General features: G+C 46.5%; 1 protein-coding gene across 1 annotated transcript in view; it reads right to left on the bottom strand.

Moving 5' to 3' along the window:
• Positions 1-27,500, bottom strand: part of nr3c2 (nuclear receptor subfamily 3, group C, member 2) — a gene marked incomplete at its 5' end in the record, with an annotated part of 97,302 nt that overhangs the window by 15,238 nt on the left and 54,564 nt on the right. The window contains 4 exons of the mRNA XM_083655387.1: positions 366-510; positions 8,644-8,985; positions 12,216-12,332; positions 23,013-23,140. Of these exons, the coding sequence (XP_083511513.1) occupies positions 366-510; positions 8,644-8,985; positions 12,216-12,332; positions 23,013-23,140 (732 nt within the window). The remainder of the gene's footprint in view (positions 1-365; positions 511-8,643; positions 8,986-12,215; positions 12,333-23,012; positions 23,141-27,500) is intronic.

The raw sequence follows: 27,500 nt of genomic DNA, 5'->3' as shown, positions 1-27,500 counted from the left end.
ACTCTCAAAAACCCATTCTTTCTTACATCCGTAATAGACGTGTCTGTATATTGGGGGGGTCCCACGGCACACCGGACAGGAAGTGTATTTTAAATGGTGCTTAGGTGCTGACAAGACAGATTGCCTACTCCCCTCTGTACACAGTGGGAAACCTCCGCTGAAATCTTTGCATCTTAGCGCTAAAGCAGATAAATGACGACACAACTAAAGTGGCGTGGGGTGCGACCTCGCCCCATTTGTTCAATTTGAAGATAAAAAATCGTATCAAATAGCCGGATCGACGCTTCAAACTCCAGAGCAGAATGCAGCGAGCGGCCGCAGTGAAGGCAGTATTCTGTAGTAGGTGGTGGAGTGTGTAGACCTACTCGTTAAAGATGAGGTCGGGGGCAAAGTAGAGCAGCTGTCCGTTGGTGTGTTTGTAGGAGCGCCAACTGAGGCAGAAGGAGGACAGACACATCCACGAGTACTGGATCAGGGTGATTTGGTCCTCGATGGGCAGGCCTCGGAAACCTAACACACACACACACACACACACACACACAGACACACACGCACGGACGCATGCACGCACACACACACACACACCCACACAGCACACACGCACGCACGCACACACGCACGCACACACACACACACAGCACACAGGAGAAGCAGATGAGGAGAAAGCATTGCATTTTTTGTGTGTGATTGACAATACTCAGAAATGGGGTTTTTATTTGGTTACGTATGTGTGTGCACACTGGTCCGTGCGTGTGGGTACGTACGCGGTTGTGTGGCACGACGGCTCCTTTTGTGCTAATATTTGTTTAGACATGATAACAACCCCCGAGTATTCACCCGTTCTTGTTTCGCGCAAATCCCCCGAGGCTTTCAGTTATTGGCGTGTTGTCTCTGGCACTCCATAAATAGAGTCGAATAGGAAAGTAGCCAAACCCTCAGTCAAACTCTCTGGCAAAGAAGCCCCGCCCCCCCATGCAAAACGCAGGCCAACTGAGGACACGCAAGTGACGGATCAAGGCTTCAGGGGCTATTTCAGTCCATTCGGTGTCAATCTGTCAGTCACTGCATGTCACAAATCAATGTTTTAAATATTTGTGGAATAGGTATGTTGTTGGCTGCCCAACATGTTCTGCTACTGTAGGAAGACTGTTCGAATGGACCCACTGGCTTACAGTAGCTCTATGCACTGTTCTCTCTGTGGATCAAATCAATATCACTGGGCTGGGTGTGTGATTATTAAAATATGAAGTGTGCGAGTCCATTGAGAGCTTTGAGATTTGGGAGTATGGTCTAATAATCAGCAAAAGAACATGGCAACTTTTAAGAGCAGCTTCTTCACATCGATGGAGGTTTGAGTGAGATATCAGTGTGGTATGTACAGTACTACAGTAATGTAAAGGTTTGAATGAGATATCAGTGTGGTATGTACAGTACTACAGTAATGTAAAGGTTTGAATGAGATAATCAGTGTGGTATGTACAGTACTACAGTAATGTAAAGGTTTGAGTGAGATATCAGTGTGGTATGTACAGTACTACAGTAATGTAAAGGTTTGAGTGAGATATCAGTGTGGTATGTACAGTACTACAGTAATGTAAAGGTTTGAATGAGATAATCAGTGTGGTATGTACAGTACTACAGTAATGTAAAGGTTTGAGTGAGATATCAGTGTGGTATGTACAGTACTACAGTAATGTAAAGGTTTGAGTGAGATATCAGTGTGGTACTGTATGTACAGTACTACAGTTTCAATCAGGAGAGGCCAGTTGGTAGGATTAGACAAACTTTATTTAGCAATCGGCGTGCATGGCAAATGCTTTGGCGCTTGACTCCATTGGCCAGTGGCGCTGCTCTTGAGGCAGAGGAGGGCGCCTGCATGGGCTAGGAGATCCCCCCCCCGTGGGGGATCAGGAGTCAAGACTCGTTGGTGGTGGACTGGGGAGGTGGGTGGGGCAAAACAACGCTTCGGGGCCGGCTTCAAGGGAGATGGACTGCCGTGGGCTGCTGCTGCTATGGTCGGCCAGAGAGAGAGAGGTGACGTAGGACCCTTGCTATATATATGAGGATTAACTGACGTCATGTTTGACGTCATAGCAGACGTCATACTAGGATTTTTTGACCACGTTGAGATCGGATTACGCGTGAGTGGCCTTCTGCTTGAACTATGGTCTGGAGACCTCACTTCAATCAGGAGAGGCCAGTTGGTAGGATTAGACAAACTTTATTTAGCAATCGGCGTGCATGGCAAATGCTTTGGCGCTTGACTCCATTGGCCAGTGGCGCTGCTCTTGAGGCAGAGGAGGGCGCCTGCATGGGCTAGGAGATCCCCCAAAAGGAAGATCTGATTACCGGAGGTTAATTGAGATCTGCGGGCGCCAGTAGTTGATTGCACTATTCCGGCCTTCGACCTTTTTAGCGGCTTACAGCTACCGTATTTGCGGCTGGCGCTCCCAACTCGGTCGGGCCTTCGATCTTGCTTTTCCTGCCTTCGACCTTTTTAGCGACTTACAGCTATTTGCGGCTGGCGCTCCCAACTCGGTCGGGCACCTCGTGATAGCGCTTCCCAGCTTAGCCTACCTGGCCGCCTTGGCGCTTCACGATTGTACTTTTCCTGCCTTCGACCTTTTTAGCGACTTACAGCTATTTGCGGCTGGCGCTCCCAACTCGGTCGGGCACGTGATAGCGCTTCCCAGCTTAGCCTACCTGGCCGCCTTGGCGCTTCACGATTGTACTTTTCCTGCCTTCGACCTTTTTAGCGACTTACAGCTATTTGCGGCTGGCGCTCCCAACTCGGTCGGGCACCTCGCGATAGCGCTTCCCAGCTTAGCCTACCTGGCCGCCTTGGCGCTTCGCGATTGTACTTTTCCGGCCTTCGACCTTTTAGCGGCTAACGGCTATTTGCGGCCGGCGCTCCTAACTCGGTCGGGCCTTCGATCTTGGTACATTAGAGTTTAGCTTGGCGCTTCCCGGCTTGGCCTACTTGGCTGCCTTGGCGCGACTACCCTGACTTTTTTGCTCTCTCTTTCTCTTCCCCCCCCAAAAATGAGCCGGGGAGTTTACTGCGCCTTGCTGGCGCCGTGCTTTCGGGGAGCCACCACCAACGAGACATTTTCTTCATCGGCACGGAAGTCCGGGACATTGTTTGTTGCCATGCTCACCGATTTAAGGGAGGAGGGTTCTTTGGGCCGCCAGTATGGCCGCCTGCTCCGGGCGGATGTAGCTGGAGAATGCCGATGACGACCAGCGGCCCATTTGCTGGAGGGAGGCGGAGGACACTCCTTGCTCGGCGGCCGAGGTGGCCGCTCTGATCCTGAAGGAGTGGCTGGAGTATTTCTTTGTCGGGAGGTTGCGTTGCTGGAGCGTTTGCCTGAGGTGCAGGGTGAACCAGGATCTTGTCATGTGGTGACAAGGTGCGATGAGGAACAGGGGGGCCGAGGGGCCGGTCCGAGGCCTGAGCCTGACGTAGTGAGCCATGGACGAGAAGGGGCAGAAGGGGGAATTGTTCCGGGCGATGACGATGTGCCGATGAGGGCCAGCGGCCCGTTTGCTGGAGGGAGGCGGAGGGCACTCCTTGCTCGGCGGCCGAGGTGGTCGCTCCGATCCTGAAGGAGTGGCTGGAGTAGTCCTTCGTCGGGGGTTGCATTGCTGGAGCGTCTGCTTGAGGTGCAGGGTGAACCGGGATCTTGTCGTGTGGTGACAGGGTGCGATGAGGAGCAGGGGAGCCGAGGGGCCGGTCCGAGGCCTGAGCTTGACGTAGTGAGCCATGAACGAGAAAGGGCAGAAGGGGGCTAGTGCCTTCCTGTATGCTATTGTGTGCTGGGGCAGCGGGGCTCTCTGGCTGCGGTGTCAGAGAAGAGAACGTTGTCCAGGCTACGCTCCATCGTGAACAATGACTCGCGCCCACTCCACGGCGTGCTAGTCGAACGCAGGAGTACGTTCAGTGAGAGACTGATTCCACCTAGATGCAGTACGGAGAGGCACAGGAAATCATTCCTGCCTGTGGCCATTAGTCTATTTAATGCCTTCCTTAAAGAGCACCTCGGAGACGCTCAGTCTCCCTGGGACTGAGCCAGCCGATAGGTTAACTGTGCCTGGCTGAGCCACGTGTGGCGTATAGGGCAAGCCGACTTAATATAGTCCCGGGTGCAATAATGATAATTGACACGGAATGTATACTTACCTGACGTGTTTTGTATTTTGCATTTGCGTTGCATTTACTACTGTTTATTTTATTTTAAGCTATGTGTGTACTGTGAGCGAGCTACTGTAACCTGTCCCGATTTCCCCTCGGGGATCATTAAGTCATTCTGATTCTGCTTCTGAAGAAATGCCAGAGGCATTTTACTTTGAAATTCGTTAAGAACAGGAGGTGGTGTATTAAGACCGGGTAGCTTAACACGGAAAGACGTCAGCATTCCCTGGGCCGTCTGGCTTCGGTCCGAAGTTATGCAGTAACACTCATTCTAGCTGATGCTCAGACAAGCTCCGTGGGCCAGGGGTGTTAGAATGGCCCCTTGCGTGGTTATTATTATTATTGTTGTAATTATTATTATTATAATTATTATTATTATTGTGACTCCCGCTGGCCATTTGCCAGAAGCGATTTCCGCTTAGGCGTCGGAGATAGGCAGGCTGAGATGCCCGCTGGGTAGAATAGTCAGATCGCAGGCCAAGCGCACGAGGTAATCAATGACTCCACGCATGTCCTTCATGTCTGTTTTGACTTAATGCCATCAGGAAAGCGCTTTAGACAGCCTGCCTGCGAAACAAGCAGAAGGAAGTTTGGTTTGGTTCCAGAGGCCATTCGACTGGTGAACAGCCACAGTACGAGAAGTGGTCAGTTTATCTAGACTAGGTCTGTACCTTGACCTTTTGATTTGAACCCTTGAACAAGTCTAATATGCACTTGGATTGTATTGACTGAAATTAATTTGTATTGATGTGACACCTATATTCCTTTGTGGTGTTGGATACACTGTAATCAGGGATCTTGCTTTATCAGTGTCATTTATTGTATTTATTGTCTTGTTTTTTTTTGTATTGTTTTTGGATGTGTACAGAGTACAGCTTGTTTGCAGTATTCATGCCTTAAATTGGCCTTTGCGGGACTAATAAAGTTTTTTTTTTTTTTTTTTTTTTTTTTTTTTTTTTTTAATAAATTGAATTGATTTTACTGGACTGGTAGATTGCCCGTTTAAATGCTGAAGTACTGATACTTTCCTCATGGGTCCTTTCGCGTCCACGGGTGACTGGTCCTCCGGGGTATGCTCGGTGTGCTGTGGTCGTCAACCCCGTCCTTGGTAGAGCAGGTAGCTCTTGAGAGAGGCGGGCAGGGGCAGTCCGTGGATTCCGCTCGGGCGGTCCCTTCCTAGAGCCGCCCGCACGGAGCGCCTGCACAGGTCCATCAGAGGGAGGGGATCCGGATCGAGTCCGTTTATGTACCGGATTCGTATTTCGCAGTGTCACTATGAAACCTAACGTCCCCTCGTCCATGTCCAAGACGACTAACAGAGCGAGTCTGGTATTATGAAGGTGTCGTCGGGCTCCAGGAAGGGGGGTGATAGTGGAGTTGTTGTTTTTTTTAAGATTGTTGTTCAGATAAACCCCCTCAGATCGGCTAAAGTTAAGAAATTATCATTGTCATCATCACAGGAGCTTCCTAATTTAATTTATCAGTCACCATCAGTCACATGGGGTTGATTGAGAATGAGAAGGCAAGAGTATATAGTGCCTTTTTGAAAACGGCGCTGCGGCCATTTTGGCCTGAAATACGGCTCCTTGCTGGGGCAGAAGCTTAGTCTCCAAAATGGCGGATTGGCTGTGTGCTGTCGCATCTTTACGATAAAAGGTCTCTGGTTACCGTGAACCTCCGTTTCGCAAACACCACAACAAGGAGGGAGACAGCTACTTTTCACACTCTGTTTTGGATTAAGAGGATGTCCTGAAGTGTGACGGTGGATTAAAGACTTGATGAAAAACGTCATGTGATCTGGTGGATTATAGTCTTCGTGACAGAAAGAACAGGATGGAACATGGATGCGAGTTTTACTGCCGAGTGCGACTTTCTGCTTGACTGCATGTAACGTTAAACTTTTATCGTCCATGAATTCCTGGGAGTGCTTATTCTTTTCGTGAATGGATTATTTTACGTCGCTGGATTTGGAAGGGAAGCAAATTGCACTACATTTCAGCTGTTGCCGCCAGAATGAACCGTTCGCCCCATGGACCTTTCGGTCTGCCCAGAGTGCCCGAGATGCCACGGCGCTCCGGCTTCAGCGCTTCTCCAAGCCGGTTCCCGTCAATCACCGTGAATCTGCCCGGCGGCCTGGGGGTCAGTGCGACCAGGAAGTACGTGGCGTCTCGCGGCGGCCCCGCGGCCTCCATTTCCCCAGCGGCTCCCGGCTCTGGGGGCGGCTGCCTCTACTGGTCTTCGCCCGCGGCCTCTCGCACGTCCGCGCCGATCGGCCTCTCCCTCCGGCACGCTCGCACGCGTTCTTGGGCGTCCGCGGCGCGGCGCTTCGTCTTCTGCTCTCCTACCGGGGCCGTCGCAGTGGCGCGCGGGGGGCTATGTTGGCAGCCTGTGGTCCGGTCGCTTCGCCAACGTCTTCGTCAGGCACCTCGGAAGGCAAGTACGCTCCGTGGCCGGTCCGGGACAGGGGACCGATGACTGAACTCGACATGCCAGGAATGGGAATATCCACGGGTAGAGAAGGCTTGTGGGTGCTGATTCGGTCTGCGGATCTGGTGCAAAACAACGCTTCGGGGCCGGCTTCAAGGGAGATGGACTGCCGTGGGCTGCTGCTGCTATGGTCGGCCAGAGAGAGAGAGGTGACGTAGGACCCTTGCTATATATATGAGGATTAACTGACGTCATGTTTGACGTCATAGCAGACGTCATACTAGGATTTTTTGACCACGTTGAGATCGGATTACGCGTGAGTGGCCTTCTGCTTGAACTATGGTCTGGAGACCTCACAATGTAAAGGTTTGAGTGAGATATCAGTGTGGTACTGTATGTACAGTACTACAGTAATGTAAAGGTTTGAGTGAGATATCAGTGTGGTACTGTATGTACAGTACTACAGTAATGTAAAGGTTTGAATGAGATATCAGTGTGGTATGTACAGTACTACAGTAATGTAAAGGTTTGAATGAGATATCAGTGTGGTGTGTACAGTACTACAGTAATGTAAAGGTTTGAATGAGATATCAGTGTGGTGTGTACAGTACTACACCATGAGATATCAGTGTGGTATGTACAGTACTACACCATGAGATATCAGTGTGGTATGTACAGTACTACACCATGAGATATCAGTGTGGTATGTACAGTACTACACCATGAGATATCAGTGTGGTATGTACAGTACTACACCATGAGATATCAGTGTGGTACTGTATGTACAGTACTACAGTCATGTAGCTCTGATGAGGTGTTAGGCCATAAGAAGAGCCATACTGTGTAGTAGAGCTCTCCTGTGAGTACAATGCAGGTGCTGTGATCACCTTCCATCTGGCGCTGTGCGTTAAGCAGCGCTACGTCCTAATGTACACTGAAGGCAGGCGGTGCCGGTGGCATGTCTGAAAGTCGAAGGCACTCATTTTGACCCTTCTGTCTGGCTCCCCTTCTATTTATACATCCGGATATGGCAAGCAGACACCGTGGAGGTATCAAATATTTGCAATACAGCAAATTAAACGGCTTCAAAGAGCTACCTGTAAGGCATCTTTCAATATGTCTCCCGCTGACATTTTAGGGAACTTGTTTATCTCTTTTCAAACAATTTTCTTTCTGCGCTGCGCTGTGGCTTATAGGTAAAAAGGGGGGGGGGGGGGGGGGGGAGTGATAGACATTAGATATTTTTAACATAACATCTGACAGTGATGTAAATGAGTTATATTTGAAAATCTTAATCTTGATTCTATTTAATCTTAAAATGGGATTCCACTTTTCCACAGAATAATTTCCAGGCATATTATTTTAGCAGGAGAACTCTCTTTTCCGGGACAGGTGCGTGGGACAAGGACAAAGCGTTCATAAATTGTAAAAAGGGAGTCCAAACTGTCCAAACTTGCAATAAAGGTTAATTTTGTGATGTTTCGGTCTCTGTTTGAAAGAGGTCAGAGACCGAAACATCACAAGATAAACGTTTATTTTACCGGCCTATTATTTAAAATGGAATGTGCTTCCATGATTGGAAGTTGGAAACCATCAAAATGGCCCCCGAGAAAATGGTCCATTGTTTAAACCAGTGATTCTCAACCTTTTTCATACCAAGGCCCATATTTAGTCCGCATTATAGGGCCACGGAGCCACATTTATCTTTGTAAATGAAATAATGGTGATGTTTAACAATTCATCAATTTGCTGGGGACCCCCCTGGAACCGCCTCGTGGACCGCTGGTGGTCCCCGGACCCCACGTTGAGAACCACTGGTTAAAAACCCATCACTGTTACTGTAACTTTACCCACTTTGTCCTGCATTGATATTGACCTCTTGTCAATTGACATCAGCATCAGCATCAGCATCCACACACAGCTCAGACTCTCTAACCTGGATCAATGATGACTAAATGCCTGTGTCTTAAACACACTCCTACACAGCATTTAGGCCTGGGCCCACCACTCCGGTGGTCACTAACCTGGAAGTACTTTGGCCCACTTCACCATGCGTACCATCTGCTTTCCGGCCAGGCGGTTGAGGCTGGACAGCAGGTGGTCGGTGGTGTCCGGCTGGGTGTTGTCGTAGCCGGAGTAAACCTCTTCGGGCTCGATCAGCTCCAACACGCTGCAGATGGAGGGCGGCAGAAAGGGCGTGACCACCCCGGGCCCGTGGGGCACCAGGGCGTTTTGGGCGCTGGAGCTCAGCTCCTTCTCTGACGAGAGGTAGCCGCCCCCCACCCCGCCGGGGGTGTGGCCGTCCTTCGAGCCCTGCAGGTCCTCGCTAACTCCCTTCAGCTTACCTAACTTCTTGGACTTCCGTGCTGTGGGGGGAACACAACAGTTCTTATTAGCAAATTGCTGACGTCAATACGAATTACTGATATAGAAACTATCTGACTGAGATGATGATGAAAATGGGACAGATATATAGGAATTGCTATACTATATATAGCTAATTTGGACCTATATAGTATAGTCTGGGTGTGTGAATGTTTATGTCATCCCTCAATTTCTAATTGGCACTTTCAGTCCTCAGCTCTCCACCGTGATAGCTGATGTGTGCTGAGCGTTCTGGCGCATACTGGCTGCTGTGCATCACCCAGGTGGGTGCTACACATCAGTGGTGGATTGATTGATTGATTTTTATTTATTTTAAGATATTTTAATTCTAAAAGTACAGCAGCTCTGCCAAGGCATGGCCTGCATATAAAAGGAAAAATCAGGATAACACAATGAAACCTAGAGGCTTATTTCCATTGCGGTCCCTATAAGTTGAGTCCCCCCCCCCCCCATACGCACGCACGCACGCACGCACGCACGCGCACGCACGCACACACACACACACACACACACACACACACACACACACACACACACACACACACACACACACACACACAGATATGTAAAGCGCTTTGGGTGCCTTGAAAAGAACTGCACAAATCCAATCAATTATTATTATTATTAGATATGTAATTATCTCTTGATGTTTTCCAGTCAGAGGTGACAATGTCAAACTTCTCACTGTAATGTGACACACAGAGAGGTGTCGCTCAAATGTTCTATGTACAGTTTAGTGCGTCATCAAATTGCAAAAGAACTCTGTTATCTGTGTGTGTAAAGGAAGCTGCTGGGAAGTTGTAACTTTAAAGGGGGAAGCATGGTCGGATATGAATCAGGACTTGGAAGCTGTCCATTTCAAATTACGTACACTATATAGTTCAGCAGCAACACAGTGCAAGCATAATATGTTTGAGATTTCCTGTGTATTGTTTGTAATTCCCATATGTTCTGATGCAGAATGGAGACATGGAAGTTTTTTAGGGACAAGGAAGATACACTGACAAAGCAAGCAAGTCAAACCAACAGTAAATGGTTATTATTCACACATTCTCAGTGTCCTGTGGAAACTTGAGAACTCTACGAGCTTTTCCGGAAATTGATTTCCCAATCAATGCCCAATATTTGAATGAAGAAGGAAATGGAATATAACAAGTTGACAATTCCGTCTTATATCAGGCTATGGAACCGCTCCAACAATAACAAATTTCATCCTGCACCGGTTCACTGACAATAATGGTCCTCTCACGCTTGGGACTTTTGTCATGTTGCATCATTAATTTTATGTATTTATTTTCTGTGAACAGATGGAGGATTTTCCGTAGACATTTACTTAACGGTACACAACTACAAAAATGTATTACATTATTTTCCCATTTAATAAACCCAGACTGCCACCTCTTCTCCCTGGCAGCACAGACTCCACCATGACCTCCGCTCTCCATTGTCATGATCAACATCACCTCATTAAAAAGGATGACACAGCGAAACATGAGAAAGTACAACCATGTTTCCTGCAAACATCTAGTTCCAATAGTAAACTGACTGTCACCGAGTTCACAAAGTACTGTACACTCAAGCAGTTGATGTGTTATTTTCAAACAAAACAAGTTTCAGAAACCAGTTCACACATTTTGCCCCACAAAAATATGTCCAAGGTCCTGAAATGTCCCATTTGGTAAATGCAATACAAGCATACATAATGTCAACTTTCAATCACTATAACCCAAGAAAATATGCTTTTACATTGTAATGCCAATACATATCTCCATAAATAAAACTGACTGGGCTGGATGATAATTAAAATATGGATTTATGTGAGTCCATCGACAACTTACGGTCTGTAATCAGCAAAAGAGCGTGACAACTTTCAACAGCTGCTTCTTATTGTTGTGGTAACTAAAGGTTTGCATTACAGTAGACATCAGTGCATTACATACTACTAACATAGCTCTGATTTTCTATAATGACATAGACTTTCAGGTGGTATTAACTGATCTCTGTGTTGAAGTGTAAGTCTGGGACAGATTCTCATACCCAAGGTTAATATTGGGCAGTGCTTTGTTGATAATAACAGGTAGGAAAATTAGATAGTTTAAATCCGATTTGTAGGTCTCCAGCAAAAAAGAAAAGATTTTTTTTCTAGGTTGGTAATTGATAGGATAGTTGATCCACACATTCAAATGTACATTTGTTTGTACTATTTACAATTTTGTTGATTTCACCATCTGTGTTTTTATTTATAGTCTACAACCGCCCTCATTAATTCCACTCCTCTTTGCATACATATCACTCCAGTTTACCACAAGAGATTTCACTATACTGTACTGTAGGTTGAGCCTGACGCCTCCCAAAACGCACTAAATGAAAGCATGAAGCAGACAGTTCAGGCCATTCTCTGTGACAGTTCAGGCCATTCTCTGTGACAGTTCAGGCCATTCTCTGTGACAGTGACAGTTGTGTTTGTCTTTTTCCTTTGGCCGCCATTAGAGTGTGTGTTGTCACAACTACACTAAAAGTCTTTACACACACAGTCTTTTTTTTTTCCCCGTAAGCGGTTTTTTAAATCCGTCATCTGAAAACACAGGCTGGTCAAACAGCTCGCAAAAGGCTATTGACTGATGTGAAAAACACAGAAAATCGAACCTGTTCCGAAAAATTTAATCACGGACGAAAGTTTCGGAGTCATAAGTGTGTAAACGTGAGTGACACAACATATGAGGTCTTATTTATTTTAAAACGTGCGACAATCTCAGATGAAAAATACTGACTTGGTGTGCAAAAAGTAAACCTGTACTGGCATCCTATATAGTCCATTCAGTATATAGTATACATACTGTGGATGCATTATGCATATTGTGCACACACATACTACTGTACATGCACGCACACTCACACAAACACACACACACACACACGCACACACGCACACGCACACACACACACACACACACACACACACACACACACACACACACACACACACACACACACACACACGCACACACACACACACACACACACACACACACACACACACACACACACACACAATGACTCAGTATCCCCAGGCCTGCTACATACAGTATGACTAACAGCAAGACCTCGTTTTCCCATATCTATCATTTCTTATTAGCTGAGAGGGGTTCACACAAGCTGACTCAAATATCACAACTGGGGAACAGGGAACACGTGACGAAGCCAGTCTCACCTCCCAGGTTCATCCCAGCTTGGAGACACTTCCGTACGCGACACGCCGGACAGTTTTTCCTCCGGATCTTATCGATGATGCAGTCGTTTCTCCCCGCGCACAGGTAGTTGTGCTGACCTAGAAGGAAGGCATGATGATACAGCGTCATGTTTAACGGTGAAGCGCACACAGCTTGACGTGGCACCGCACTGATGTTTTCAAAGTGATGTGCGAGCAGAGAGAGAGAAGGGAGATAAAGAGGACTCACTTCTACAGCATGGATGATCAGTTTGTACGCATACTGCAACAAGTATACATTTGATATGCGCAGTGGTCCTTTTCAGGGGTCCCCAGCAAAATTGATCAATTTTAAACATCAGCATTATTTCATTTACAAGAAGTTAACACAATTAGAGAATATAGAAAAAAATGACTGCTTTTGATCATAGTTTCACTGTTACTTCTCTACCTACAGTACAGATAGACTTGGAATTCTGGACAAAATCATATCTGACAGTAAGTTTTATTTGGGTCTGAGACCAAACCTCATCAAATGGGGGTCTGTGGCTGATTTAATGTGATATGAAAGGAAGGTTGAGAATCACTGATATATGAAATGTAACAAATCCTTCGCTCATATGTTAGTAGAATCTGTGAGTGAGTGTTCGTTGTATGTAGGTCAACATGGAGATTCATTGAATTCCTGGCAATACTGTATCAAAGATCTGCATTTCATGATTATCCCTGCAAAAACGATTGAAATTATGATTATTCCACTCTCGCATTCTACAACGCCTGACTAATGGTGTTTTATATAGTATATGGCGCAGGGGAACCAGGACACTGGCTGCTGCTCGGCTTCTCCTGACAGTGATGCTAACATGGCGAGAATCCCTCCTGCCTCCTGCCTAGCCCTCAGCTAAACCCAATGATCTCCCATTTCAGAGAGCTTCCTTCCGTTCCACTAGCTCTCCACTGCACAGCTCCTCTCCTCCTCCTCCTCCTCCTCCTCTCCTCCTCCTCCTCCTCCTCCTCCACCTCCTCCTCCTTCTCCTCCTCCTCCACCTCCTCCTCCTCCTCCTCCTCCTCCTCCTCCTCCACCTCCTCCTCCTTCTCCTCCTCCTCCACCTCCTCCTCCTCCTCCTCCTCCACCTCCTCCTCCACCTCCTCCTCCTCCACCTCCTCCTCCACCTCCTCCTCCTCCTCCTCCTCCACCTCCTCCTCCTCCTCCTCCTCCTCCTCCTCCTCCTCTCCTCCTCTACGCCTGCATCTCCATCCCTTCCCCTTCCCCTTTCCTTTTCTTTTTTCCTTTTTCCACACGTCCGCCAGCCTCAGAGCACCACACGCCCACACACAGACAGGCTCGTGGACACACACACACACACACACACACACACACACACACACACACACACACACACACACACACACACACACACACACACACACACACACACACACTCATTCACTCACAGACACACACACACACACATAAATATACACACACGATATATACACACACGCCCACACACAGACAGGCTCGTGGACACACACACACACACACACACACACACACACACACACACACACACACACACATACATATACACACAAAGCTGCTCCAGTTGGCAATTTCAAAAACACTGCAAATCTCATATCTACTTGTACAAACACACACACATGCACACACACACACACACACACACACACACACACACACACACACACACACACACACACACACACACACACACACACACACACACACACACACACACACACACGCACACACACTGTATACACACTCAGCAAACAGAGGAATGACAACGCCAGCTGGATACAGTACTGTATATCATGTTGTAGTGGCCCTATATCCAGGAGCCTCAATATATGAGTTAGTCCCATCAGGATTGATTTAAAATGAGTGTTTACATCTGAGTCTGTGTATATGAATGCGTTTGTGTGTGTGTGTGTGTGTGTGTGTGTGTGTGTGTGTGTGTGTGTGTGTGTGTGTGTGTGTGTGTGTGTGTGTGTGTGTGCGTGCGTGCGCATGCGTGCGCATGCGTGCGTGCGTGCGTGTGTCAGTGTGTGTGTGTCAGTGTGTGTCAGTCCGTATTTTTCTGCACATTTTTCTGACAAAGTCATAGTCCGCATGTACATTTACGTCTGCATGCATGTGTGTGCATTGTCTTGTGTGCATCTCCAGCATGGTATGTAGGACTGAGCAGAAGTTGTTTTCCGAGTGCGCAGTGTGTCTGTCTGGCTGCTGCCAAAAGCCAAGGAACCGAGCTGCAGGAGGAGAGGCAGCAGCTGTAGCCCCACCACTATTTCTGGCTAAATCACATGACCGTTACATAAGCCCGTTTTTCTTGCTCTAAAAAACAGTAAACTGCGACACAGGAAACACAACGCAGCCGTCCCTGTCCCCACCCCCCTCGCGTGCACACACTCACACACACACTCACGCGTGCACACACACGCACACACACACACTCACGCGTGCACACACATGCACACACACGGCGCGCTCTCGCTCGGATAGGCCCAACCAAATGGCGCTACTGAAAACTCTGGAGCCTTTCTGTCCACAAACTGTTTCGCTCATTCCCATGAATCTTGTTAATAATTGTTAGACTGAAATACACAGTGTGGTCCGACAGTCCGTGTGTGTGTGTGTGTGTGTGTGTGTGTGTGTGTGTGTGTGTGTGTGTGTGTGTGTGTGTGTGAGTGAGTGAGAGAGAGAGAGAGAGAGGGAGAGAGAGAGAGAGAGGAAGAGAGAGAGAGAGAGAGAGAATGAATGAATTTATGCGCACGTTTTGTGTGGGTATGTGTGCTGATAGATGATACTTTATTTTTTTTATTCTTACCTCGCTAAACTTCACATAAAAGTGAAAAACATTTCTCAGGCTAAAACAGCTTATTTATGAAGTCATCATGACTCCTATTTCCATGTGCAGCTCATCCAAAAGGCTATTACTCCCGTTTTCCCTTTTACTCTAAAAACAGTCTCCGATATTGCCAATGCGCCCTCGGGATAGTTTCAAATAATACTCTGTGGAAATGCTAAAAAAGATCAAACGTGTTACATTGTTTTACGATGAGATAATTGCAATACAATGCATCCTTGGATCTGGAACTTGGCATCATTCTCAAAACTCCACTGCTACAATACATGCTCTGTCAGCGTGCTCCAAAACATGTCAACCCCCGGAGGTCTTTCATGGAAGTCCACTCACATCTACTTTTAGCTGATGATCTCACAATCTGGCAACAACCCGCTGCCTCGACTCGGTCGTCTGTCAACTCCGGCATACATCAGTTACGGCTCACAATCTGGCAACAACCCGCTGCCTGGACTCGGTCGTCTGTCAACTCCGGCATACATCAGTTATGGGGGAGACATGCTGTCCTATGGGGACCCCACTTTAACTAGAGTACAGTCATCTCTGCCCTACAGCGCTGCTGCCAGAAGCACACGCTGTGTCCCCTTTCTAAACAAAAGACAGACTTCAGGCCTGTGCTAAAATACAGCCCTGAACCTGACATTTTCAAATAGCCACTAGCAACAGCCACTCACGTCACCCATTGTGAAAACAGCTTCTCAGTAGCTGACCCACATCAATAAATACTACACCAACTCCCAGCACAGCACACTGAATGGCATTTGGCAGTGACTGGACATTTCTCAGTTGCTGGCACACACGTTGTAGACACAAAATAGCATATAACTAATAAAGGACGTGCTAAATGTGTGTGAGTCTCGTGGATTAACGTCATTTAATTAGCCAATCATCACATCCTACAATGCAATGCGCTCGGTCCATTCTGTGATTGGCTACGGTCGGTATATATATGCAGCCTAAAATTGCATAGCCAAGAAGCAGCAAACAACCAAAATTGGACGTCTCCATTGTTACCATTGACCTACTGTAGTACAGGGGTTTTCAAAGTCTGAGAATGTGGGCCTCCCCTCAGACAACCCCCCCCCCCCCCCTTCATGATTATGTTACTTGATTCCATGGCCAGTCAACAATTGTGCCAAGATAGCCTGATATTGCTGACATACTTCAGACTGCACCAAATACATAGAAAAGGTCTGTCTGAAGGAATGTATCTGACTCTGGAAAAGTGGTGGGAAATGGTCAAATTCCCCAAAACGACTGTATCAATGAACTGAGTTATTTAAGCAAATCACACAATTTAGACTATTCTACTGTATGTGATCTCATTTTGATCATTTATGTAATGTTGTTGTTTTTTTCCCGCTTCCATTCACTGAGCCTCCCCTGAAACTGTTTGAAGCCCCCCTGGGGAGGCCCCGCCCCCCTGGGGAGGCCCCGCCTCCCACTTTGAAAAGCCCCTGACCTCGTACATCTACACGCAAATGTTGCATCCGGTCTTTTAATGCAGGAAAAACAACGTGCCAGCACTATGCAAATGGTTGCCTTCCTCCAGCTCTTTTGGACGAGGCACAAACAGCTGTGTTGGATAAGGCCCTCTGCAATTTACTTTCACTGTCTGGAGCACCATTTAAAAAAAAGAGACTACAGAAGTCAACATTGGTTGTAAATACTATAGGAGCTGTTATTTCATTTACTAATGTCTCCACTTCTGTTATGATGCACTATTGTATATGCTGTTGTCTTGTGCATTTCCTTCATGCCAAGATTTTCCCCGTCGGCTGCCTTTGTACATACTGTAAGGAATGTAGTTATTTATATAATATATATAATATATATATATATATATATAATATATAGGCCATAATTTGATATCTAAATAAATGTCTAACATACCGAGGCAGACAGTAAAGGAATGCGTGTATATAAAGAGCAGTTTACAAGGGAAACATTATTCTCGCCTATGGTGCAATATTACTTTTCCCCCTAATTACAATAGCCCCCCAAAATAACCAATTTGACATACTGCTTATGAAACATGCATACTAATTAAACATATTTGTTTCTAATCACGCCTAGTAAGTCGTTTATCTCTCTTCTCTTTGACACAAGGTATGGCTAACTAATTATCCTGAGCTGAAATCCAATTGGACTCATATGAAATAGGGTCCACTGGTTAATTTGTTTTTTTTTGCTTTGCTTCTACAGTGTGGCCTAAAAGATTTTTTTTTGGCAGAGGGCCAAAATCCATCTGACTCTGTCCAAATCAAACCAATCAAAGAGGGTGACCTGTGGTCACCTGGTTTCTAGTCTCTCCTCAGACTCAAATATTACGTTGAATCGCTGCGCTCCGCATACTACATAAGTGAGTCTGTGCCACTTCACAGCCACTGCTGGTTTTGAAGGCGGGTTGAAATTGAATGAGTGACAGGTCGTAGCACCGATGAGAGAGCGGTTCGAAAAATGGGCTGCGCCTCCCGTGTTGTCTGATCGCAAAGTCGTTACTGATTGGAGAGGACTGAAGCCATCACTGGCATATGACTGGCCAAGTGAACGGTTCCCTCCCATAACCAGCCCTCTGAGGGCCAAGTGTCCCAGACCCAGAGAGAGATCTGCAGCATGCAGTAACGTAGTGTATCAGCCTAAGAACTTTCATGGGTCTGGCGTTGAGACTACCTGGTTTCTGACTACATGGTTACAACGGAAATATGAAACCCTCCTGTCATTCTCACCAACCCTGTTGTGCAAATATCATTTTCTGTCCATCGAAACATTACTTGAATGCCTGCCTCAAAGATTGTACTCCCCAGCCAAAAAAAAAACGCTGTGGAGTAATTCCATAATAATTCAACCGGTATGTACTGTATTATGCAATCATTTATCTGTAATGACTTGTATGGGACCAGTGGTAATTGATGCAAATGCATATTTGGCATAACACACAGCGCGGCATGCCTGGCTGAAGTAGCGCGCCCCACAAAAGACTTAGTTTGAAAGAGCAAATATTGGAATCTAAAAATAATCGACAAGGATCTGTCAGGGCACGGCCCTATCGCCTGAGTGGGTAGATCCCACAACACTCTGCCCATATCAACAACAGACCAATCATCAGTGAAGACACTGATAAAGCCCATCAGATTTGCACTTATTTGGTTGAACACAAAAGGTGTAGCCCGCTGAGTGCTGTGGATCCACTTTGCATTGATGTCAAAGAACAAAGGTATCACCGAGGAGCCGGAAGAGATGGCGGTCAGATTGGAGCCAGCGGAGTGCCACAGGGCCCACAGGTCATCCCGGGCCAGTTCAATTAAGGGCATGCAGGAAATTGCATGCGTGGTGGTGTGCGTATATGCGTATCTGTGCGAGATTTCATTATCATTCCTGCACCATACATACATCTGTTATTGAGATAATGGGCTTCAAGGGTAGACAAAATCCTCTGTGTATATACTGTACGCCCCTGTGTCTATTTTTAACGGGATAAGGAGGTAATGCTGCTGCACACACAAAACAGCACAAGTATTTAGGTTTCATTAGAGACGAGATGCCCTATCCCCGCCTGCTTTCTCCAACATATGGGCCTATTAGCAATGTGGGTCACGTACAGTACATACTTAAGCTCTGCAGACTTAATTCCTATCTTATACTGTACAGTATATCAGAATGACTATACCGCTACTGGCGATGCGTGCGCCCGTGAATGCAGGCAAGTGTGCATGGCATGCCTGTGCCTGTGACTCTGTGTGTGTGTGTGTGTGTGTGTGTGCGTGCGTGTGTGCGTGTGTGTGTGTGTGTGTGCGTGTGTGCGTGCGTGCGTGCGTGTGTGTGTGTGTGTGTTGTGTGCAGTTTCTGATCAAAGAACCTCTGTGATGTGAGACATGTGTTGGGATCTGGGATCAGGACAAGACTGCTAAATGGCTTGGTTCCAGCTGTTGTTACACGAGCCTCTCACACACAACCTGAAGCATTCACCCGGCCGCCACTGGCTTCATTCCGGCAGTCGGGGAGAGACGTGATTGGCTGGCCAGAGCTGCCAGTCAAAGCGCAACACAGTACCGGGACTTGTCCTCAGATGACTCCTCTGTGTTGCAGCGCGGAGAGGCGGAACCGAGCGCTTAAGGTTTTTTAGATTGACACCAGCGCCATGGAAACCATGATCCAGTCACATGACAGAGCGCACTACTGAGGCCATAACAAGGTTGGATAATGCCTCTGTAAACCTTGCCGTTCAAAACGAGACCAGGAAAAACAAGTAGTGAGCTAAAAGAAGCAGCGAGTATTATTACGAAGAGCCGACATGCCAAGCCACTGATGACATGTGAATAATAAGCTGGCATGGAACTCGTCGAATCTTCCAGCGCTCCACATGGAGTCGTTTATTGAGTGCAGCTGTCTTGTATCAACAAACCCGTCCATAGTCGAGTGGATGCGGGGGGAAGAAGCACATGCAAACGCATTCGTGTAGTATTTCCACCTTTCATCGCAGATGGTGAACGTACAGTTGTGTGCGCTCTTGTTTTGTGTCGGAAAAGAAGTGTTTGCGTGTTTCATAAAAAGCACACCGAACAATTGTCTGTGTATTTACAGCGATGATGTGACAGTTAAGTGAACAACAGCGATACAAAAGCGAAACAAAATGTGAGCTTCATGATGATTGTTCCATACGCGTTTACTTTGTGAGTGATTATATTTTCTTACGTTAATTTTAAATCTGCCACACTGTAAATAGGGTAAACAGAAAGAGTGCTGGTGAATAGGGGAGCAGCTGGATGTACCATAATGACATGAATGTAATGAGGCCTTCCTGGGAGGTGTGAGGTGAGGTGTTACAGTGTACAGTTGGCTGTGCCTCCCGCTCGCTCTGACACAAATACACAGGCATGAATATTCGCCCCGCCGAGGACGAGCAGAGCGTGCCGATCGGAGCGGTAAAAAGGCCCATGTGGCCGATAAATATTCCACCCGGACTTGCCAAGTGCAAACCTAAAATGTCATCCTCCAAGAGTCTCTCGCTGGCAGTGCTGCAGCAATGTAAAATAAAGCCAGCTAACAATGACTTGTCTGACTTGAAGATGGTGGTGGTGGGGGGGGGGCAGCGGATTTCATTTGATTGGTTGATGACTCCAGAATACTAAGCAGCTCTGTAGTAAAGGGCTGTGGGCCAGTTAGTCGCCTAATGAGCTCCAGCCGACTAAAAAGTTGTGTCCCCCGAGGCGGGCGGTGCCAACGCAAATGAAGCGCGGGCTGGATTATTCCCCCTGTACTGATGGCCGCTCTCTGCAGTCTCCTCTCATATCTCTCACATGCCGAGTCCAACTTTTTTTCACTTTGAGAGGAGAGAGGAGGAGAAGGAGGTGGAGAGAAGCTGGAGGGGAGGGGAGGGGAGGGGAGGAGTAAAACGTCTCCTCACGTCCTAACTTACACCTCTCCGGAGCTCATTGCTGACACATCGCTTTAGCTCTCTCTCTCTCCCTCTTTCTTACTCCCTCTCTCTCTCTCTCTCTCTCTCTCTCCCTCTCTCTCTCCGCTCCTCCTCTGTCTGCGTCTGCCTTTTTCTTCGTCCTTCCTCCCCCTCCCTCCCTGTATCCGTTTCACTGTCCTCTATCTCTCTCTTCACTTTGCAAAATCCTTCGTTCCCTCACTATTTTCATCCGTTCGCCTCCCCTCTACCTCGCCTCGCTCTCGCCATGGCGGCAGCAGCTGTGGAGGGGTCAAGTAAGGTAGCAGCTCGCTGTGCACATCAGAAGGGCGCGCGCGCGCACGCACGCACGCACACATCGCACGCAACCTTGATGACATCAGACCACTATATGGGCCGGCCTTATTACGCTTTCACAGTTTGCCCAGTAGCAGAGTGAAGAGGAAACTGGGTTCAAATCAAAGGCAGAACGTTTCAAAGAGAAACGCACACGGCGATAAACAGGGAGCCGTGCCTTGTGTTAGCTACAAGGTGTTAGCGACACCGGCATCAGATACGCAGTCTTACAGTACAGCCCATTTTCTAGCACTTTTGTCATTGAGTATGGTATACCGTGTGAGATAAAGTCAAACAGGGTTTTTTTACATGCTTTCTCAGCAGTTTCATCGCATTGCCATAAAAGTGGGCGCAGGCAGGACAATAGCGCTCTTCAGAGCCTGGCGTGGAAATGACTGGCCCTCTGCAACAAGCAGCAGGATTTGTCAGATCTATGAGATCTTTAGCATCTGCCACCAGCTCTCTACTGCCCACGCTTAAAGCGAGAACAATGACAAGTGTGATTTGATAACAGTGGACACGTAACCTGGTTTCAGCTCTCTGTAACAACGGTGTGTAAATATCATCAAATAAAGCCATGATTTGATAGGAAGTGACTGCAATTCCTCCAACGGCCAGGAAAACACCTACAGGGCTGGGTGGCTGGCTGGCTGGCAGACGGGCCTGCTTGTTTGTGCCTGCACGGGGTATGCACTGTACCAGTGTGTTTTGCATTCAAACGCTCCTCTAAGTGAGTTAGGCCAATGCCTCAGGCACCAGGCACCAAATGAAAAGCACATTGTGACTGCTGCTGATTTTCCCCAAGCTAAATATAACATAGAGGGCTTGTTGTGGGAGAGTTACCTACCGGATGTTTGTTTTTTTCGTTTTCGTTCTTAATCTTATTGAGGTGCCAGTCAACTTACGCATGCACCCTGGCTAACAGTCTACACATAAAATGCCCGGTTCAGACGTTGGCGATTTTTTATTATTTTTGAGCTAAATAAATGTGGAGAAAGGCAGCTGGGAGCACAATGTAAATTCACAAACCACAGTTTGTAGCATTAAACAGTGCAGTGCAAATAAAACCAAGTGTCACTGTTAAAAAAACCACCCACGGCGCTGTGCCTGCTGCCAGGTGAGGCTGGTCCTGCACCAAACCAGAACACAATCCATATTGCATCCATTTGAAGAAAGGATCACTTTCTTCAAATCTGTGCAAGTAAAATCAGCAAAAGTATTCTGCCTAAATGCACACTGCCTCACTGTATCCCTCTATTTAGTAAGTTAATTGAATGGGCGTCCGTCCAGGTAGTGTAAATGGTAGATTCCCTGCCTACCAACGCGAGGGGCAAAGGTTCGCATCCTCGTGTTACCTCCGGCTTGGTCGGGCATCCACACAGGCATGATTGGCTGGTGTCTGCGGGAGGGAAGCCGGATTGAGGGTATTTGTCCTGGTCGCTGCACTAGCGCCTCCTCTGGTTGGTCGGGGCGCCTGTTCGGTGCGGAAGGGAACTGGTGGGAATAGCGTGATCCTCCCACGTGTTACGTCCTACCGGTGAAGCTACCGCTTTCGGGTGGAAAGAAGCGGCTGGCTACTGCTCGTGTGTCGGAGGAGGCATGGTGCTAGTCTTGGCTCTCCCCAGATCGGCAGAGGGTAGAACAGCGACCCGGGCAGCAGGGGGGAAATTGGCCAAGTACAATTGGGGAGAAAATGGGGGGGAAATCGTAAAAAACATAAAAAAAATAAAAAAAAAGTGAATTCATTGAACTCGGTTCTGTCATTTACTTAACATTTTCCAATCTGGACAATTGTAAGCACAACAGATTTACACTTACTTAGCAGAAGGTATCCCCCATTATTTTTTCAATGAATTGAGAAAACACACAAGCAAAATGGCCGTTGATGATCCTGAAGGCTATAATGATCTTCAAAGGTGATGATGTTTTGGACAACTGATTGAAACAATGGTGAAAACAAAGCCATGCTGAGACAAAGTCAATGTTGTATTACAGGCTAGATATATCATAGCTGCTTAATAACTGTAATCACTTTTCTGTGTACCATAAAATAATATATGAGCTGCCTTTTCTCGGTTCCCCCCCGTGTTGGCTAAGAGTGCTTGTGGCTCATCGTCAGACAGCGGGGCCTATAAAGTGTCATCTTGCTGGAACGTGAGTTACCTTCCACGGCTCTTTTGAAGAAGACTTTGCAGCTCCCGCACGTGACGACGCCGTAGTGACACCCTGACGCCTCGTCTCCACACACCAGGCACACTTTGGCCGTCGATGACGGTTGCCTCAATGACGAGCTGGAAGGACAATGAACACAACACAAAAGCACCGGTGACTTTTCAGACCAGAGCATAAATCAGCAAAGACATTTCAGAAGTCAACAACGACGCCAGGGCAGAGCGTCCCCTTTCTAATTACGCTACAGCCTGACGCGCGCCGTGAAACATTCCTCCTTTTACGACCTACAAGTACAGTAGCGGCACAATGTGGCCGCCCATAAAGATGTCTGCCAACCAGGAGAGAAGAGGGCTTTGCACTTGCATTTGATTTACAGATTCGGTCTGGCTAACGGAGATGACAATGACAGAATTCTAAGACGAGATCACCTAAATTCAACGGAGCACCGCAAGGAATGAGTCCGGAAGTAGCGCTTGGGTTCGCGAATAACTTTAACGACTTTTGGAATGTAAATGCTGTTGTTTTTTTTTCTTTACGTGATTTTTAGAAAACGCTCCAAAAGGCATAACAGTGAATAACGTTCGTGAAACATTATCCCGCTGAACCCAAATTTGCGCTCCCGTAAACTTTTGTTAACCACAGACCTTACGGTATTTGATGCGTTTAAGTGAAATCCCCATTCTAAAACCCCATAGACTTTTTCCCCCGACGAACCAACATGGCGGCAATTTCTGGTTAAGCCTACAAAAAGATGTCATCCCTGCGGTACTCTATAAGCAAATCAAAGACAAGCTGCACAGAGACGGGGATGTCAAATGAAGTAGGACTCAAAACACTCGGAGCATCATAGAAACAATGGTGCTTTAAAAAAAGGTAGAAATACTACATTGAATGCTACATCTACTCAAATGTGAGAATCAACATTGACATGTACTTTGTTTATTAAGAATCCCCATTAGTCCACACCAAGGTGTAGGACTACTCTTCCTGGGGTCCAACACATAATATAAAAAGACAACATAAAGACATTGGAACAGTTACAATTGATCTATCAAACAACAGCTTGGATAAACAACTTCAGTTTACAACAAAAATATGCTCAAACTACAAAATACAACACAAACAAAAATAACTAACTAATTAACGAAAAAACTGAAATTAATGTCCTTATTCAAAGTTGCTTTTTTTAACTTCTTCTTGAAATTATATTTGTTACTAATCATAGTAATATTGCCAGGCAAACAATTCCAATATTTAACAGCCCTATACATCACAGTTCTTTTTAGTGCATTGGTTCTAGGTAGAGGTAAAACTAATTTAGTGCTTGAGGCGTGTCTGGTTGAGTAGTTGTGTCTGGTGTCTATGGTTTTTAGCTCTTTCCTTATACAATGTGGTTTACCAGTTTTAACAATGTTGAATAAAAAAATTACAATACTGCATGTCAGCCTCTGTTCTACTCTCAACCAGGACAGTGCAGCATGCATCCACTCCACGCTGCTCCTAACAGAGCAGCGGAGAGCAAGGCGCGCCGCCCTGTTCTGGGTGTACTGAAGTTTCATCAGATCTTGTTTTGATGCACTTGACCAAACTGTTGGGCAATAGTCGAGGCGTGATAGGACTAAAGATTGTAATACTATTTTAACCGTTTGGTTATTCAACAGGTGTGCACTCCTTCTAATCATTGAGATACCACTACTCATTTTAGACACAACATTATTAATATGAGTTGACCAACTCAACCGCTCATCAATTACTACACCCAACAATTTGGCCTCTCTGACTTGCTCAATAGCATCTCCATTCAACACAAGACATAATTTATTTTCATTTCTCAAGTTATTCCTAGAGGCTAGCGTGATACTCTTTGTTTTTGAAACATTTAACTTCAATTTGTTTTCACCAACCCATTTGGAAACCAGCATTAACTCATCCTGCAAAGATCTACTAACCGACTCCACACTCTCCGAAGATACATACATTGTCGTGTCGTCAGCATAAATTTCCATGCTTGCCTTGTTTAATACATAAGGTAGATCATTAACAAAAATAGAATAGAGTAAAGGCCCCAAGCAACTCCCTTGTGGTACACCACATTGGAGGGTCTTCATTTCCGAAAGTGTTCCATTGAACAATACACATTGTTTTCTATTATCCAAATAACTATTCATTAACTTACTCGAAAACTCAGTGAAGTTGTAAGCTGATAGCTTCCTGAGGAGTAGCTCATGATCAATTATGTCAAATGCTGCGCTAAAATCCAGAAGCACAGCACCCACGATTGACTTTCTATCTACTTGTTTCAGCCATTCATCTGTAAGTGCTGTGAGTGCTGTACTTGTGGAATAGCCAACCTTGTATGCATGCTGGTGTTCTGAGTCAATGCTGTTTTCTCTGAAATATCTTTGAATCTGGTCATACATAATTTTCTCGAAAAGTTTGCTTACAACAGGCAAACTTGTACTGTATAGTATGTAACATGACATGTACTGTACTGTAGAGTATGTAACATGACATGTACTGTACTGTATAGTATGTAACATGACATACTGTATAGTATGTACAGTAACATGACATGTACTGTACTGTATAGTATGTAACATGACATGTACTGTACTGTATAGTATGTAACATGACATGTACTGTACTGTATAGCAGAGGTTCTCAAATGTTTTTCAGCCAAGGACCCCTTACAAGATAGAAAATATACCGGGGACCCCCTCATTCTGATTTGTGATTTTGGGCTAAGCTAAATTGTTTCCACGGTAACGTGCTTGACATTTTAATTGATAGGTTTGTTGATAGATTAGAATATAATCCATGAACCATTTTAGATTTAAAGCATAAAATATTTTCATTGAACTATGGAGCTTTTGCAACAACAAAAAAGTTGTTCTTTTTATTTTCCTGAAAACTTTTCACGGACCCCCTTGCAAAGTGCCACGGACCCCTGGGGGTCCACGGACCCCTGGGGGTCCCCGGACCCCCATTTGAGAACCACTGCTGTATAGTATGTAACATGACATGTACTGTACTGTATAGTATGTAACATTGACATGTACTGTACTGTATAGTATGTAACATGACATGCGCTTGTTTGTTACTCTGAGCCATAATCAATAGGCCGCAGAATTGATGAATGGGCTCCAGTTCTGGCTGATCCAAGTCATTGTTTACTTTGGCATCGTTCACTGCTTTGACTCTGAGTGCTCTCTTCACTTAAACCCCGCTTAGAGTGCAGGGTGTCTTTCCTTACCGATGCAGTGGGGAAATCACCGAGTTACCATTGACCTGTTCCTGCACACGATGTGGCTCAGGTGTTCAAAGTTCAATAGTGATAATGAGTTATGTTTGGCTCATAGAAACATTTGACGACCGTTAATGTGTCAAATATGAACTAAGAGTTATTAGTTAATTATGGATCCGGCTATGAGGATGACGTGAAGCATATTGGATCAAAAATGTCTAAATGCATTCAAACTAGCGTGCGGTGCATACGAGGCCAGTGTATATTGTCAGTAGAGTGTATTGTGTGTGGCCTTGGCGATGAGCTGTGTGTTCAGCATTTTTCACATTCAAATCCGAAGCAGACCCGGGCGGGGACATCCAGACAAAATCTATTTCCCAAGCCGGGCTCTGGTAAACGGAGACAAAAAGTCAGAGATGGGGGGAAAGGAGGCAGGTAAATTTTTGAAAATGGATCAGGCGGCCCAAATAAAGTTTGGATGAGTCAGCGGAGATGTGATTAAATAGCTCCAATGAAACCTGACATGGTTTGATCAGTTTGCAGCACGAGGATGGCCTGTGTGACGGGGCTGAATGTGACCCTTTGACAGCACATGGCACATGGCACGGAGCTGTAGGATGGCCTGTGTGACGGGGCTGAATGTGACCCTTTGACAGCACATGGCACATGGCACGGAGCTGTAGGATGGCCTGTGTGATGGCTGAATGTGACCCTTTGACAGCACATGGCACATGGCACGGAGCTGTAGCCTGCTAAAACCCTCCTGATCACGTGATCACTCGGTTTCCTTCTGCCGATCAGTCCGGCCTCCAGCTGCCCCCAGCCATTTCCAGAAATGACAAAGTGCATGGGCCAATGAGGGACCTTGCCTCGTAGTTGACAACGGAACCGGCCAATCGGGGACACCGCTGGCAAAACAGTTTGTTTTTCCCGAACAACAAGCTGTAATAACGTTACCGTACTCGAGAAAACACCGCCATAAGTGCATTTCTTGCAGAAATACAGTCAATAACAGCAATGAAACGAGAAGTATCCACCAGTAGAGTTTCTCGGCAGAAAAGACGTCTTCGCCGGTTCTTCCGAGTGGATTTGGGATTTGGATTTGACGACACTGACACATTGGCTGAAGGAGTTGTCTGTCAACGGGAGTACTCCCGCCCACCGAAATCGCTGGGAGGCGGGCTTGAGGCCAGACTGATACATAGAGCGAAGCAGAATGTGATCTCGCGAGACCA

This window comes from Poromitra crassiceps (genome assembly GCF_964638095.1).
Source record: "Poromitra crassiceps genome assembly, chromosome: 19".
NCBI lineage: Eukaryota > Metazoa > Chordata > Actinopteri > Beryciformes > Melamphaidae > Poromitra > Poromitra crassiceps.
This window is presented reverse-complemented; position numbering and strand designations above follow the sequence as displayed.